The 15,838-nt window shown below is 33.9% G+C and overlaps 2 protein-coding genes across 3 annotated transcripts; one reads left to right on the forward strand and one right to left on the reverse strand.

The window, feature by feature from the left end:
- Positions 1-436: 436 nt before the first annotated feature.
- On the forward strand, positions 437-6,185 carry LOC130820726 (65-kDa microtubule-associated protein 3-like). Its single transcript, XM_057686218.1, has 13 exons — positions 437-610; positions 1,538-1,633; positions 1,717-1,923; positions 2,116-2,367; positions 2,491-2,700; positions 2,790-2,945; positions 3,058-3,217; positions 3,726-3,874; positions 3,977-4,064; positions 4,222-4,295; positions 4,399-4,473; positions 4,602-4,860; positions 5,442-6,185. The coding sequence occupies exons 2-13, from the start codon at positions 1,562-1,564 to the stop codon at positions 5,927-5,929; spliced, it is 2,190 nt and encodes a 729-aa protein (XP_057542201.1). The 5' UTR covers positions 437-610; positions 1,538-1,561; the 3' UTR covers positions 5,930-6,185.
- A 296-nt stretch (positions 6,186-6,481) lies between these two features.
- On the reverse strand, positions 6,482-11,707 carry LOC130820725 (lipoxygenase 6, chloroplastic-like). 2 transcript variants are annotated; one of them, XM_057686217.1, is made up of 9 exons: positions 11,114-11,707; positions 9,999-10,279; positions 9,438-9,675; positions 8,974-9,288; positions 8,780-8,865; positions 8,580-8,687; positions 8,188-8,489; positions 7,687-7,953; positions 6,482-7,451 (listed from the first exon to the last, which is right to left on the reverse strand). In XM_057686217.1, exons 1-9 carry the CDS (start codon positions 11,505-11,507, stop codon positions 6,701-6,703), a joined length of 2,742 nt encoding a protein of 913 aa, XP_057542200.1. In that variant the 5' UTR covers positions 11,508-11,707; the 3' UTR covers positions 6,482-6,700. The 2 variants fall into 2 exon arrangements, with proteins under 2 accessions (XP_057542200.1, XP_057542199.1); XM_057686216.1 differs by having other exon boundaries at positions 8,188-8,687; positions 11,114-11,689.
- Positions 11,708-15,838: the final 4,131 nt, after the last annotated feature.

A 15,838-nucleotide genomic window follows, 5' to 3' on the forward strand; every position in this document is an offset into this window, starting at 1 on the left:
GTTAAAAACCCAAAAGTCAAAATTCAACTAAAAAGTTGAAAAAAGTTCCCTTACTAAATTTTTAGCTATTAAAAAGATAGTTTATTAATAAAAAATCTTTTTTTTAGTATTTTAGAGCCATTTTCATAATAGTTCATTCTATATTATACATTTTAGTAACTTACCACTAATCAAAATCAATTTTAATTTGAGAATAAAATAATATCACAATTAGAGCAAATATCATTTTACAATCAAAAATTTTAAATTCGATTTTCACCTACTTTTGTCGATTTAATTTAACTTTTTTAATAAAAGAAAACCCATTGTATTTCTCATCTTTAGAGTGGAGGAAGAATGGTCAAGGTGAAGTAAAAGGTCCCCTTATTGCAACGGGCATGCTCACCGTTAACTTATGTCATATTTTCTTTCCTAGTTACTAGTATTTGAATTTAAATAAATAAATAAAGTCAATTTTAAAATTTCTCGTCTCTTTAATGTTCTTGGCTCTTTCATCTCGCCTCTATAACGGTCGAAATTTTCAAACTTCTCACTCCTTCTCTCTCTTTTCCCTTCTCTCTCTAATCTTCCGTTACTCGATCATCTTGAATTTCCAATTAATTTGTTCAAGGTTTGTCTTTATTTCTTACCATGTTTTAAATTTCTCATTTCTTGCTATAATTACTTCGTTTTCGCAATCATAATTCAATCAAGTGAAATTCCAACTTATGACCCAATTTTTTTGTTGTTGTTGTTGTTGTCATAGTGGGTATTCTGGCTATCTGGGATTAGTTTTATAAAGGGGGTTTGTTTCGAAGGGATTTTTGATTGAAATTTCTGAAATTGAATTCGAGATAGTAAGGTTTTTTAATTTGGGAATTCATTGAATTTTCCTGATAGCATATTAGGAATTTGGTGATATGTAAAGTTTTCATGTTTCATTGTTTAATTTGCCTGTTTCAAGGTTAATACAAGTAAAATAGTCTGTACTTAAACTGTTCTATTATACTTACTATACAGCCCATGTTGATATTTCTAATTTTAGAAACTTCAATGAAGCAAAAAATTCTTCCCAATATACTTGAAATGGTAATTGAGTCTAAGCACATTATGTTCAAGCTGTTGAAATGATCACGTTGAGACTTCTTTAAATTGAGACTTTTCCAGACACCACCAATTTGGGAAAAGTACTAATGAATAAGTATTTCAAAGTTATCAGAGTTGAGTGAAGTATTTATTTGATAATAGTACAAGTCAATTCTTGCAACATTATGATTAGTCATTTCCCAACTCTTTTCGTATTAGGACTTTGGCATTGTTATTGTTGTCGTATGATTAGTGATTTGACAAAAGTCTTGGTCAATAATTAAGCTATTAGTTATGGTCATTACTATTAAGTAGATTATTTCTCCAATTTCTGTAATTTACGCGGTAGTAAAGGGGTGTATAACTGGAGAAGTATTTGCAAATGTAGTCTTTTTGGATTCTTAAGTTGTAGGCTGTACTCATTGTTCATCATGCTTGCTTTAATTGATTTATCCCCTTGATTTTGCTGCAGGTTTATACTTATTGGTGTACTAAGATGGCTATAGTTCAAAGTGACCCGCTTACACAATTAGAAACAACTTGTGGCTCTCTTTTATATGAACTTCAGGTATAGAATGAGTCAATTTTGAACTTGAAAAGGATGATTTTTGTATTTCACTAGTGATTGATTTTGTTTGTTAATCTATTCAGATGATATGGAATGAGGTTGGCGAGACTGAAGCTTCTCGGGATAAGATGTTGCTTGAGCTCGAGCAGGAATGCCTTGAAGTATACAGGAGAAAAGTTGATCAGGCAAATCGCTGCCGAGCTCAGCTACGTCAGGCTATTGCTGATTCGGAGGCAGAGTTGGCCGCCATCTGTTCTGCAATGGGAGAGCGTCCATTGCACATTCGGCAGGTACGAAAATGTAGTAGTTGCTCTTTTAGGCATTGGCATTAGGTTGGTGTTGGCTGGATTAGCTTCATTGTCAATTATAACACATCCATTGAAAACTTATAATCGGCATCTAAAATGGGCATGATAAATTCCTTCGAATATTGTTTTGCTTGTTGATTAACAAGAATAACCCAATTGAACTCAACAATGCAGACTGACCAAAAAGTCGGAAGCCTAAAGGAAGAGCTCAATGCCATTGTTCCACAGCTCGAGGAGATGTGGAAAAGTAAAATAGAAAGGAGGAATCAATTTCTTGATGTCATAGGACAAATCCAGAAGTTGTCTTCCGAACTGTATGGATTGGCAGGACATGATAATTCGATGGCTGTTGTGGATGAAAATGACCTGTCTTTGAGAAGGCTTGAAGAATTGCAAAACCATTTGCAGTCCCTACAAATAGAGAAGGTACATTTGATTTTATTAGATGTTCCTCGTTTTCTTTGGATTTGAAACTCGAGTTTATGCTTACCAGGAAACCCGTTTTTTCTTCAACTTGCGTTAATTCTATCCCAATGTTTCGACTTGCAGAGTGCTCGCCTGAAACTGGTCATGGAACACTTGAATATTTTGGCTTCATTGTGTTCTGTTCTTGGCTTAGACTTTAAGGGAACAGTTAGAGAACTTCATCCAAGCCTAGCTGATTCTGAAGAATCACAATGCATAAGTACCGATACAATTCAGAAGTTGGAGTCTGCTATAATGAGATTACGAGAGCTTAAGCTTCAGAGAATGCAGAGGGTGCATTTCTTTGGATTGTTTTCTTTGTTATTCCAATCTCTTGTTTACTTGTTCAGGAATGTTCATTATGCTTTTTGAACTATGTGCAGCTTCAAGATCTTGCAACAATGTTGTTTGAGCTTTGGAATCTAATGGATACGCCATTGGAGGATCAACACGCATTTCAAAATGTGACATGCAATATTGCAGCATCTGAAGATGAGATAACAGAACCCAACATCCTTTCAGAAGACTGCATAAAATATGTGAGCTACAATGGACCTTTAATCTAAGAAACCATCAGTTTTTTCTTCTTTGTGATTGCATCTAAGGGATTATTCTGGAAGTCTGAAGCAAGCGTAAAAATGGATTTTTCAGGTTGAGGAAGAAGTTTCCAGGTTAGAAGCACTGAAATCGAGCAAGATGAAAGAGCTTGTTTTGAAAAAAAGGACAGAACTAGAAGAAATCTGCAAGAAGACACACATGGTTCCTGAAGCAAATTGTGAAACAGAACATCTCATTGAAGCAATAGAATCTGGTATGTTGTATTTCTGCATTGATAAGACTTTGTACTATGTTGCTTGAGCTAGTCCTGAATCCCGATATAGGATGCTCCATTAAATTTAGCTTGGGAAAATTTTCTCCCCAAACCGAGTTGCAGCCGACCAGGTGGAGGGGGGGCTTTTGAATCTCCCTCTAAAGGATTAGTTATGTGTGAACATCTCATCTTACATAACTAATTTAGCTATAGAATAATTTGCGTATTACAATCTTAAAATTTAGCACTTTTGCGAAAACACAACTCCGACCACTTAGCCTAAAATTCCGACCACCAAAATGGTCGGAATTCTGTGTCTTGGCCTGAACCTGCAAACTTTGATACTTAGGTGGCTATAATTCGCAAAAAATAAACATTAGGCTGTAATTCGCAAAAGAGCTAAACTTTAAGGCAGTAATTCACAAGTTATTCTTAGCTATATCGCTTAAAATGGGTCATGGTTGAATTGTTTTGTTCTTCCAAATTAACTTCTTTCCCCATATTTCAGGAGCACATCTTGCATCAATCCTCGAACACATTGAGCTTGAAGTTTCCAAGGTGAAAGAAGAAGCATTTAGCCGCAAAGAAATTTTGGAAAAGGTTGAAAAATGGATGTCAGCTCGTGAGGAGGAGGAGTGGCTTGAAGAATATAATCAGGTAGTTCCCAAAATCCTGAATTCTCAACAGAAGAAATTTATGTCTATTGTCTTAATTTCATGTCACTGTCTCACTAACAAAGATTTTCCACTGTCACCTTAGGATGATAACCGATACAATGCAGGCCGTGGTGCTCATCTTACCCTTAAGCGTGCTGAAAAAGCACGATCACTAGTTAACAAGCTTCCAGGTAAAACATAATACTGATAAAGCTTTCAAATATTTTATCAATGTTCATACTTCTAGATTTTCGCGCCTTTTGCGCCTCTTCTCCATGATCATTGTAGAGAGCTCATAATTGTGTTCAATGGCTTAAAAAGACTTGTATGTATTTTTGCTTTTGACAGGAATGGTGGAGGCATTAGCTGCAAAAACAGTAAACTGGGAAAATGAAAGAGGTGTGGAGTTTATGTATGATGGTGTAAGTACCTATTGGAGAATAAATATTCTCAATAACATTACTTATGTTGGTTTTCTTCGCTTGTGATTTGATTTTAACATTACCTGGATGTATCATCCATCAGGTTCGTCTTCTTACTATGCTTGAAGAGTATATGATATTCCGCCAAGAAAAGGAGCTGGAAAAGAAACGACAAAGGGTAGGAAAACTGTCTTATTACAGATGTATTTTCTCTTGGTAGTTCAATTTTTTTTTTTTTTTCGATTAAGAACTTCTAGACTAAATGAATATGGGTTTTAATTATGGCATATTTATGTCTAATTTCAGGAACAGAAGAAAATTCAAGGGCAACTAATGGCAGAACAAGAGGCCCTTTTTGGTTCAAAACCAAGCCCTTTGAAGAGTGCCAAGAAACCTTCCAGAAGAATGTCTATGGGTGGAGGGGGAGGAGGAGGACACAATAGAAGGCTATCTCTTGGAGGTAATATGCTGCAAACACCAAGACCTGATTCATCTTACTCTACTCGAGCAACACCAAACTCTCGTCCTGTCAGAAAGGATGATAGCACAACAGCAAAATTAAATGGTTAGTTTTTTTTTTTTTTTTTTTTTTTTTTTTTTTTTTTTTTTTTTTTTTTCATTTTTCTGGTGTAAACATATCTTGAGTCATTAAATCATGTTTTTTTTTTTTTTTTTTCATTTTTCTGGTGTAAACATATCTTGAGTCATTAAATCATGTGCATCTTTTATTAATGCAAAGTTGTATATAATATTTGCTACCAAGGGTCGATCGCAAACAATATTTTTGTTGAATAAGGGTAAGTTGCGTACATCCGACGCCCCAAACCCTGCTTAGGTAGAAGGCACTTAGGAGGCACATAGGATTTAGGAGCCACTAAACTGATACTGATATAATCTCGAGTCATTAAGTCATGTGCACCTTTTATTTATGTAAAGTTGTATATTGATATAATCTCGAGTCATTAAATCATTTGCTACCAGGGTCAATCGAAAACAACTTCATTGTTGAATAAGGGTAAAAGTGTGTACATTCGACCCCTCAAACCCCGTCTACGTAAAAGGCACTTAGGAGGCAAATAGGAGTTAGGAGCCACTTAACCGCTACTCCACTAACTACTACTGATATAATGTTTTTATTATAAACAGCGAAGAGGGCTTTAGACGTTGTGAGCCTACCAGCAAAAAACTATGCATTTAGTGGTCGAGAATCTGAACCTACTGCACGAAGACCTTTCTCACCCGTGTCTTCAGTGGCATCATCAAGAGGAAAAGGAGATTTCTTTGATGAACAAAACATGATGCACAACAGCAGCATTCAGAAACCTTTTGCCAAAAGTGAGATTTCTCAGAAAGTGGCCAGCTTGAATAACACTCCATTTGTCACTCCCACAAAGAAGATCCCTGTTGCAGATGAAGAAAATCACACTCCAAATGTAATGTCGAGTCATCCCCCTACGACGCCTTTGACAATCTCGGCTCCAATGCAAACATCAATGACACCTGCTCCTTCGAAACCTCTTTACGGTGATCATTCAGTGGATGACAAGGCTGAAGAGATCGAGTACTCGTTTGAGGAAAGAAGAGCTGGTTTTGTGCTGCCCAATACAAGTTTAAGAAGAGCTATACAAGTATGAAAGCTTGAGTGGAATGTTTTATATGTTCAAGTCAAATAATGATTTGGCTTCTTCATCTTCTTCCCACTTGTATAATATTGTGTTGAATTGCGCTCTGCCTTAATTTGTCATATGAATATTGTTCTAGTCAAGTGGACTTGCTTTTTAAGTCCCTTGATGAAAATTAAGAACTATATTGTTTCTTAAGATTTACTCATAATCCAACTTTATAGTTCTTAGCTGAATAATTAAAACCTGAAAATCATGGGTTGGTCTAGTGTTTGAAGATTTTACTTTCTACCCTTGTAATGGAGATTCGAGTTTCACAACTTACAGGAATAATATCAAACCCGACAAAAATCAAATCTAATTATGACCAAAACAAAACCCATTTTAAACTGACTTGTTTTCCATCTTGGATTAGAAAAAACACAAGATTTATAGAACGTCTGCAAAGCCAATTGACTAGTGTTTTGACTCAAGACCAAACATTGAGTAAATAGGCAAATGACAATAGACTTGAATATTATCCAACCCATCAACTAAACTCTGACAAATGATGCATCGCGCAAATATCGGCAAATGACAATAGATTTAAATAATATCTAACCCTCAACGAAACAAAAACATATGATGCATCCTCCGAGTACAAGTAGATCAAACCCTATCTAATTGACCCATTTCACATCTTAGATTAGTCATTGCAAGTCAAGCTTGCTAATAGAAAATACAAAGTGTTTTCTCTTATTTTGTTTTTGTAGTAGTAAAGAAAGAATTTGTGGTATTGATTGTTTAAATAGAAATGCTATTAGGGATACCACGCCCAGTGACCCCCGGACCAGAAGTGGGTAAAAGCAGCTCATATGGAGGGACACCAGCACCAGTCCTATTCCTCATATTAGAATCTTTATTTCTTTGATGAATTGTCTCTTCAATCTTCTTCAAAAGCGAGGAGAATTTCTCGAACATGATTTTAACCTGTTGGTCGTCAGTCCAATGGCCATGCTCCTGCCCGAGATACTCTTCATCAGGGGAATGTGTCGACAAAGTGTCTTGGACGGCCATGACTTTGGTAGCTTGAAGCTTAGAGGGCAAAGAAGAGAGGAACAAAGCTTGAGGGTTTCGAAGGAACATCTCATACTCGGGTTCATTTTCTTGAGGGATTAGTTTTCGCATGAGGGTAGGACGGTTGGGAACGTATCCTCCAAAAGGGTATTGTCCAAAGTTTATAGCTGCATGTTGACCAGAAGCAACCCAAATCATTGTGGTTAGTATCCTAGACAAGTCATCTTTGGACTCGAGTTTAGGCCACCAAGGTTCATCCTTCTTATCAGCATGGCCTTCGTTCTTGATCTCTTTCCACCATTCTTGGAGTTCAACATCCGAGATGATGGCATTGGAGTCCGGGTAGAAGTGTGAAACATAGGATTCAACCCATTCGCTAATAGCCGACCATATGAGAAGTCCATCCGCAGCATAAGGATAATCTTCAATCACTAGTTTTACTCCACAGGGTGCTGTCGGATCCTCCTCTGCCATTCCCCTAGAAAATACAAGATACACACAAAGTTTTGGTCATCAACTTTATACATCATCTTAACTATCATCATCATCATACCCAGTGTATTCCGCCCATAGAAAAACTACAGGCAGGTTTTGGGAAGGGAAGGAAGGCGACAACTCATGTCCATAAAGGAGAACGCGACAAATCTTAACTATAGCGGTCAAAATTTCGTTGCAAGGAGTTCAAAAATAGACGAGAAAGAGTAAAAGTTCACCTTCGAAGTAAATCAGCTGGCAGAGCTTCCATGTCAAACCGCCACATGCTCTTATAGGCGGCAGAGCTGATCTCCATAGCATATTTTCCTGGGGTGAAAGTGGCTTCAATGATTCCCCCTCCATTGATCAAGCTCTGTCGAGCAAGGGCGTTAATTTCCATAGTGTACCGCATATGCGGATGCAGGAGCTTGTAAATAGGATGCATTTGGCTAAGCTGTCTGTTGGTAGCAATTATGTAAGCCTCCATACTAGCATGAGTCCTCAACCTAAATAATCACATCACCTAGAGTTAGAAAATATCTCGAGAGTTCATAATTTCGACATTTAGGTGAAAAATATGAAGCCGTTTATGATAATTTTGTTATTGGGCTTGTACACAACAAGACCTGCATAAGAGAAGAGTTGACTGCACAGATTCCCGATGAGGTTCCATCCTAAAACTGATTGGTAATAGGAGGAGTAGCAGTAGCCCATCAAACTTATAATTTCGGAAAACTCACCAGTGATTTATTAATTGATGCACACCAGCATCAACTGCACACACATGGGCTTTGGCCAACTTCCAAACCCAATAGCTTGTAGCATCATGTCCATGAGTATAAACACGATTAAACGCAGGGCGAGAATTGGAGGGAGGAAGCGAAAGCTCAATAGCTACCGGTTTTAAAGTCCCGCTATTAGTGTAGAAAAGAATTGTTCTAGAGGCATATGCTTTTCTCCCACGCAACTCGTTTATCTTGTTGACAAACGGAAGTAAGAGGTCATGAAAATCAATTATGAAGAGTCTCTTGTCTTCAATGGCCTGCATTGATAGGAGCCGAGCACACCATAAGAAAAGAGAGCCAAAACGATTTGGTTTAAACGATGATGCTTGCACTAATAAACATGTTACCTTTTCGACACTCATTCCATCGAGTTCTCCCTCGAGAACTTCCTTGGTGATTCCAGATTTCGGAGGGCCATACACCGCTGGATCCAATTTGCTAGTGATGGGAAATTCCTAAGCCAAAAAAAGTATCACAAAAGGGAAACTTCCAGCTATTTTTATAGCTCATCAAGAGACTGAAAAGAGATCAGAGTCATTGAACATACCTTAAGAAGCTCGATGTTCACAGGATTGACTCCTGCTAAAGCCTGCCGTGCAAATTCATTATCCCTCAGCCACGAAAACCTATCGCCTATGGACCGAAAACTATAAGTACTAGAGAAAATACCGGCCTAATAGCAAATATTTGAGAGTAAGATAAGAGGTAGAGTATTCCGATATATTAGAGAACAAGACATACTTTTGATAACAGCAGGAACATCATATTTGAGTAGCCTAGTACTCTCGCTTAGCATTTGCGTAATGCTATTAATCTTTTCAGAAACTGAGTCATCTTTTATCATAAAACCACTGATATATAGGCTGTCTATATCAGAAAAGCAATTGAACGGGGTATCTGAACTAGACAATGCAGCAGAAATCTGAGGTACTAGGTTGTGCAGAACAGCTTTCAGCCTTCCTGTTGCAAATGCTGACTGCTTTGTCTCCTCGAATGCTTCATCACGAGGAACGTATACTGGGTGCGGTTTCTCCACTCTACTTTCGCTTTCGGGGTCTGATACAATTTCACAGATCAGACTACATAGCAAATTTTCGAGTTTTGAATGTTTTAAGGGAACTCACCCTTAACTAACTTAACCAACTTAACCAATTTCACCAAGCTGAACTAATCGACTAACAAATGCTTAAGGGCGGATTATGTACCAGATTTCATAGGTGGTCGTCCAGTGCGACAGCGCCTTGGATAAGGTCGTTCAGGACCAACAAGAGCGGGCCTATAGAGGTCGTTTTCTTTATCAGGATTGCCCAAATCATTGTACGGAGCATAATCATAGATCATTTCATGCAACTTTCTTTCGCCTTTTCCATTTCCACGCCGCCTGATCATGTCCTCCCTCCTTAGATCTCTGATCCCCGATGGTGTTTGTGATGGTAAGTACGTCTTCACAACGAAATGCAAGCAGAACAAAGAGATAAACTATATCAGATATGATATCATCTCTACTCAACAGTATAAAGTTTATAATGAGAGGCTATGTTACTCGGACTCATCGTTTTGCTTCAGGTACCTGTGTCCGATCCTTGATGCTCGGGCATTGGTATGACACTTAGACAAGTTAGACCCTTTACTTTAGGCGTAAAATTGAATATTTAGATGTATCGGACACTTTAACAGATACCATTATCCGACATCAATATCAAAGTCCAAGTAACATAGATGAAAGGAAAATTGAGAAAATATGACACAAAAATAGATAGTTTTACATGATTTCGGAAGATGATTCTGTTTTGGGAATTGTCCTTAATAGAGTGGATCCATGAATACGCAGGGAAGTATAAAGGTTCATGATTGAATCCATGAAGAACTATCTCTACCAAGTAGAATTCTCTATTGTAGTTATTGGTAACAAGGATAGCTCCAGGGTTTCCAAAATTGGAAGGAACTGTAAAATTTGCAATGTACTCATCAATGTGGGACTCTCCTGATGAGCTACTTGGTGGCCAACCAGTCACATAAGCTTCTACACTCCTTCCTGAATTAGTATCTGTAATTACCACAAGAATCATGAATAGAGGGTATAACATATTTTGGTGCCAAACCTTTTGGTTGAGTTGATTTCTCAAGAGTCAGTGTGACAAGAAGTCATAGGTTCGAATCTCAAATTCAAGAGAATCCACACTTCTAGCCCAAAGAGCTTGTTAGAGTATATTACCTTCATTTTATTAAAAAAAAAAAAAAAAGTAATATAACATGCCTCAACCATAAGCTTAAGCTTTTGGTTAAGCCAAGCTAATTCAACCTGAATTTCAGAATGTACACAATCTTATCCTTGTTAATGATAATTGTACAATCTTATCCTTGTTAATGATAATAAAAAGGTTATTTCTGATAAATTAACCTACGGTAACAAATAAAAAGTGTTATATAATTTAGGGTAAAATGTAAAAAAAATCAACCTTTACATGAATTTATTTTCAATAGATCATAAAAATTTATTATTGACAATTTCCCACAATTTATTGAGTCGTTTTAATAATATACCATCTTGAAAATGTTTGGTCCAAGTGAAAGAAAAGTAACATGATCTTTACAAGAAATGATAATTCTTCTTTTTGGATTCCTGTGCTTTTGAATTAATTACAAGAATTATCAAGTTTTGCAATTCATATAACCAAACATAGTCTTCTTCCAATAAATGATCGAGTTGACTAAATATCTACATTAGTTTTCATGCTCGTCCACGTTGACTTTACTGCTTCATCCTTACCAAATATACTGTTTAGTACCATAATTTATACCATGAAATACAGTTCATGTAAAAGAAATATAAGAAATCAATTATAGAATTTAAAAAAAAAAAAAAAAAAAAAGCATATACCAGGATCAGTTTCTTCACTTATAAGCTGAATAAATATCCCTTGACCAACACTATTACAAAAATTAAACCACTGATCTTCAACTTTATCAAATAATCTCTGCCTAATCTTCTTCTTAATACTAACAATTGCCTTAACTTGAGTATCACTTCCTGAAGAACCCAACAAATTAGACCCATTTCCATCTTTTACCTCCATAGCCGAGGGTGCACCAGATTCCACTGTTCTGTCACCACTGCTGATCAAAGCCCTCACTTTCAACCCATTTCCTTTCTGGGTTTTTTTAGTCCTTGCATATCTTGCCGGGTCGGGTATTCTAGCTCCATGAAACTTCCAATTTGGGGATGGATCAGTGAGCGTTGACTTAATTGTGGGAGTCAAATTTGATGTTAGCATGTTTGGAAGATGTTTAGTTGAATGATGATGGATGAAGGTAAGAAGAAAGAAATGGAGGTATGAAAATGGAGAAAGTGGGCATCAAAAATTAATCATATAAGCAAAGATTGGAAGAAACTTGTAGAAGTATAAGTCTTGCAAAGCCATTAAATGATCTCCAAAAATAATGCACTTACCATGTTTCATGATTGCAATATAATACTCCCTCTTATTTGGTCAAATAATTTTATTTTATTATTTACTATTTCTATAAAATTTATCTTATTTTTTAATAGTATGTCTTATTAAATTTACTTTATTTATATTTTTGATTTTAATTTATATTTTTTCTTTAATTTTTAGTCATATTTAACTTATATTTTCATCTCATTCACACAAAATTCTACCACTATCATATAAAGTTTATTGTTGAGGGTATAATCAGAAATATTTTAGACTAAATTAGAGAATTTCTGTCAATATTCCATAGAATTTACGGATATTTCATGATGTACCACTGAGTTTCTTCGAAATTCACCATATACCACACAAAATGTTTTAATTCACCATATACCATTGAATTTTCGTCCGTTAGCATAGAATACCATTAATGGCAACTTCCGTTAGTGTGCCGTTTGTAGTAAATTATTAATTCACCATATACCATTAATTTTATTTTTTTTGCGTCAAATACCATTTTTTGCGTCAAATCTGACGATAGTTGCCATTAATGGTAAATGACGCAAAAAATGGTATTTGACGCAAAAAAATAAAATTAATGGTATATGGTGAATTAATAATTTACCACAAACGGCACACTAACGGCAGTTGCCATTAATGGTATTTTGTGCTAACGGACGAAAACTCAATGGTATATGGTGAATTAAAACATTTTGTGTGGTATATGGTGAATTTCGAAGAAACTCAGTGGTATATCATGAAATATCCGTAGAATTTATTGTTAAGTGCATAATTAAAAATAAATTAGAACATTTACAAATATATAGAATAAAGGGAAAAAAATTAACTTGGAGGGAAAAATAGTGATAGTTGAATAAGTTACCTAGAAAAGGACAAAACATCAATTTTGCCAGTGATTGTGTATGTGTTGACATATATGGGGTAGATGACAAGGGTTGATAATTAAGATGTTCTCATGATAATGACAAGATTTAGTGTGGTTACGGAAAGGCAAGATATTTAAGAAAAGTGTTTCTATGAATTTGCTCTATATCATTTAGGATATATTAATTTTAAATGATATTAAAATAATAAGTATTTTTATTTGATAAAATAATTATTGAGAAATATTTATAATTATTAGATTGGTGTACACTAAAATGATATAAACCAAGTCAACGCAATACTTTTACGATATCTAATTGGAATATGAAGATTTGATAGATTATGGACGGTTAAGATTATATGGGTTTATAAGGTTAGCGAATGTTTCGTCTCTAAGCTGATACCATATGAGAATGTGTGGGTTAATCCTCTATTTTGTTTGGTAAATAATTATTAATTGGAATTGTTAGTTAATTGGACCAACTGAGAATATTAGTTGATTTGTTAGTCATTAAGCTACTTGTTTAAGTCAGCTATTATAAATATATTTAGTAAAAATTAGTAGTTGTTAGTTATTGGTTGTTTATTCAAGAATAAGTGGGTGGAAAAGTTGAAGGTCGACGAACAAGTTAAAATAAAGCATATGTTAATTATTTGTAATAACATGAGAGGGTGTTTGACATGTGGGAATGAGAATTATGAGACTATAGTTGAGACTTAAAATGAGACTTAAGTTGAGACTTTGAAAATAAATGTCTTATGTCATTATTTGGCAAATGATAGTAATAGATAAGGAATTAGATAGAAATTAATTATATTTACAAAATTATTTTTATAACTCTTATATTTCTTTACTTTTATTAATGGCAAAATTGTCTTTTTATAAATTTTTTAGGTCTCATCTTCAAATATCATCCTACCTTCAAGTCTTTTTTTGTGAGACTTTTTTTTTCAAGTCTCAACTTATCTTTAAGTCTCATTCTTTTTCAATTTTCAATCCGTTTAAATAAGTAAAAAACTTATTATAATTTTATCCCAAAATCTCAATTCCTTTTTGCCTAACACACCTTGAGGGTTTATTTTCATTATTTACATTTATACAAAGTTGGTCACTACCCTGTATGTAGGTAGGGTCATATCTTTTAATAGAGTAATTATAAGTTTAAATATAGGAGAGAGAAATAAATTACACTTCTTTTTTTTTTATTCATTTAAAGATAATGAGATTAGAATTATATTAAAATATGCGTAAAAAATTAAGGTAACCAACAAAATGAAATAGAAATGGTAGATTTGAGTGGGATATTATAGTGCCATTATTTTTGAAAAAATAATATAGCAAATCATATTTAACGGACTAAAACCAATATGTATAGCAAAATCTTCATATTTTTAGTTGCAATATTTGAAAACTATTCATTTATCACTCTTAATTTGTGATTAGTTTTTAATCTATAAGTTAAAACATAGTCAAGTGATATTTTATTTAATTCGTCTCATTACAAATATTATTAATATTAAATTTTTATATTATTTTACTACATATAATTAGAGATATTAAAGATTAAATTAGTGCATTGGACTGCGTGAAAAAACCAATATTGCAAGTAAATTGGAACGGATAAAGTATATTATAGTGATACGGAGTTCAATAATTACAAAATTTATTTATTTATACTCCTTCTATTTATCCTAAATGTCTCATTTACTCATTGGATTAAGTTATCTTAAATGTCTTATTTCTATTTTGGATAGATGAACTTTATCAATTTACCCTTACAAAACCTGACTTTTTTATGCCTTTACACTTACTAACCTCACTTTAGCCCTATCAAAATTAGTAAAATTTAAAACTCTACACTCTTTTCCTTTCACATACAATCCGATTTTAATCACTTAAAAAATAGTGAAAAGTCAAATGAACACCTAGAATAAATAGGAGAGAGTATAATATAATTAAGACGCGTGATTATTTATCTTAATCTTAATTCACTGACAAAGATAAATTGAGAATCCTATCAAAATCACGTGGATTGCAACAATAATTGGATGGACAACTCATATAGTAATGGGCCATGGCCTTAGAGATCGACTTCACAAATCCTTATAATTATTTAATTCATTATTTAAAACTTTGATGTAATTATTGAAAGATTTCATGTATAATTTTTATATAGGTAATATATAGAAATATCTATTTTAGTTCAAATTGTATAGAATTCTAAATAATTAGTTAAATATATGATATTAAGATATTATTTTTTTATTTAATTAATACTTCTAATAAGATGACAACGAGTTTCTTGTAAAACGGTCTAAGCCTTTAAGTCGTATGACTGGTCCAGACCCAGTTTTTTTTTTTTTTTTTTTAATTTCTGACATTCTTCTTATAAGATTTAAACGGACAATTTTAAAGCTCAAAAGACTAATTTAAGATTTAAAGGCTAATTTCAAAGTTTTTAGTAATATAAACTATGAAATTGATCTTTTAAGTCATGAAATTGTCAAAATTGGTCTTTTACTTATTGAAATCGACCTTTTAAATCTTGAAATTGGTAAAAAAAAAAAAAAAAAAAAATTGGTTGGCGCAATAAGACACATCTTACAAGTGTAACGGTCACCCAAAATTTTGTAATGTGCACAAATTATTGTATCAAGCGGTCTCACTGAGAAACATGTCTAATATATAAATTATATAGTCCAACTAAAAAATACAAAATAAAAAATTTTAAAATATTAACTCTTAATCTTAAAATTATTTTGCTATAAGATATTTGTCTACGTAACATATAACAATGCCCAAAATGGTGTTGGACAAATATAGATAAAGTCTACTAGAAAAACATAAACATAAGCCTGCCCACCTTGAAATGTGACATGTGACCATTTACCTTTAGTAGTGGCTCACAATAATATCGTTCATGCATTCAATATATAATATATTATTATATACGTTATTATTTATACTCACCTGCACTGTACATACATATAGATAGTATTACACTTATACGAAATGGGAGAGTAGTCCTACAAGTTCGTATTTATACAATTTTAAGAGATTTATACGCTTATACCCATTTAGATATGTCCAAATGGTTGATTCATAATCGAATTGGGTTTAGGTGTGATTTTGAATCCAATTATTGTAGTTGGGTTGAATTATTTTCAATCAGATTGAATTTAAATCGATCCAATTAATTAAGGTTTAAAACATTATGATTAGATATGTCTAATTTTTATATTGTTGATAGTATATGATAAATGAACTTCTTACTTGTATAGTCACA

The sequence above is a fragment of the Amaranthus tricolor genome, chromosome 8 (genome assembly GCF_026212465.1).
Source record: "Amaranthus tricolor cultivar Red isolate AtriRed21 chromosome 8, ASM2621246v1, whole genome shotgun sequence".
NCBI classification, from domain to species: domain Eukaryota; kingdom Viridiplantae; phylum Streptophyta; class Magnoliopsida; order Caryophyllales; family Amaranthaceae; genus Amaranthus; species Amaranthus tricolor.

Excerpts from the sequence above, each read along its gene's own strand:
- LOC130820725 (XM_057686216.1), bottom strand. The coding sequence starts at position 11,507 with ATGCTAACATCAAATTTGACTCCCACAATTAAGTCAACGCTCACTGAT. Across the intron at positions 8,866-8,973 it reads TGTTCCTGCTGTTATCAAAA|GCGATAGGTTTTCGTGGCTG; the intron begins GTATGTCTTGTT and ends TTCGGTCCATAG. Across the intron at positions 7,954-8,187 it reads CATCAATTAATAAATCACTG|GTTGAGGACTCATGCTAGTA; the intron begins GTGAGTTTTCCG and ends GTGATTATTTAG.
- LOC130820726 (XM_057686218.1), top strand. The coding sequence starts at position 1,562 with ATGGCTATAGTTCAAAGTGACCCGCTTACACAATTAGAAACAACTTGT. Across the intron at positions 3,875-3,976 it reads GGCTTGAAGAATATAATCAG|GATGATAACCGATACAATGC; the intron begins GTAGTTCCCAAA and ends CTGTCACCTTAG. Across the intron at positions 4,861-5,441 it reads CACAACAGCAAAATTAAATG|CGAAGAGGGCTTTAGACGTT; the intron begins GTTAGTTTTTTT and ends TATTATAAACAG.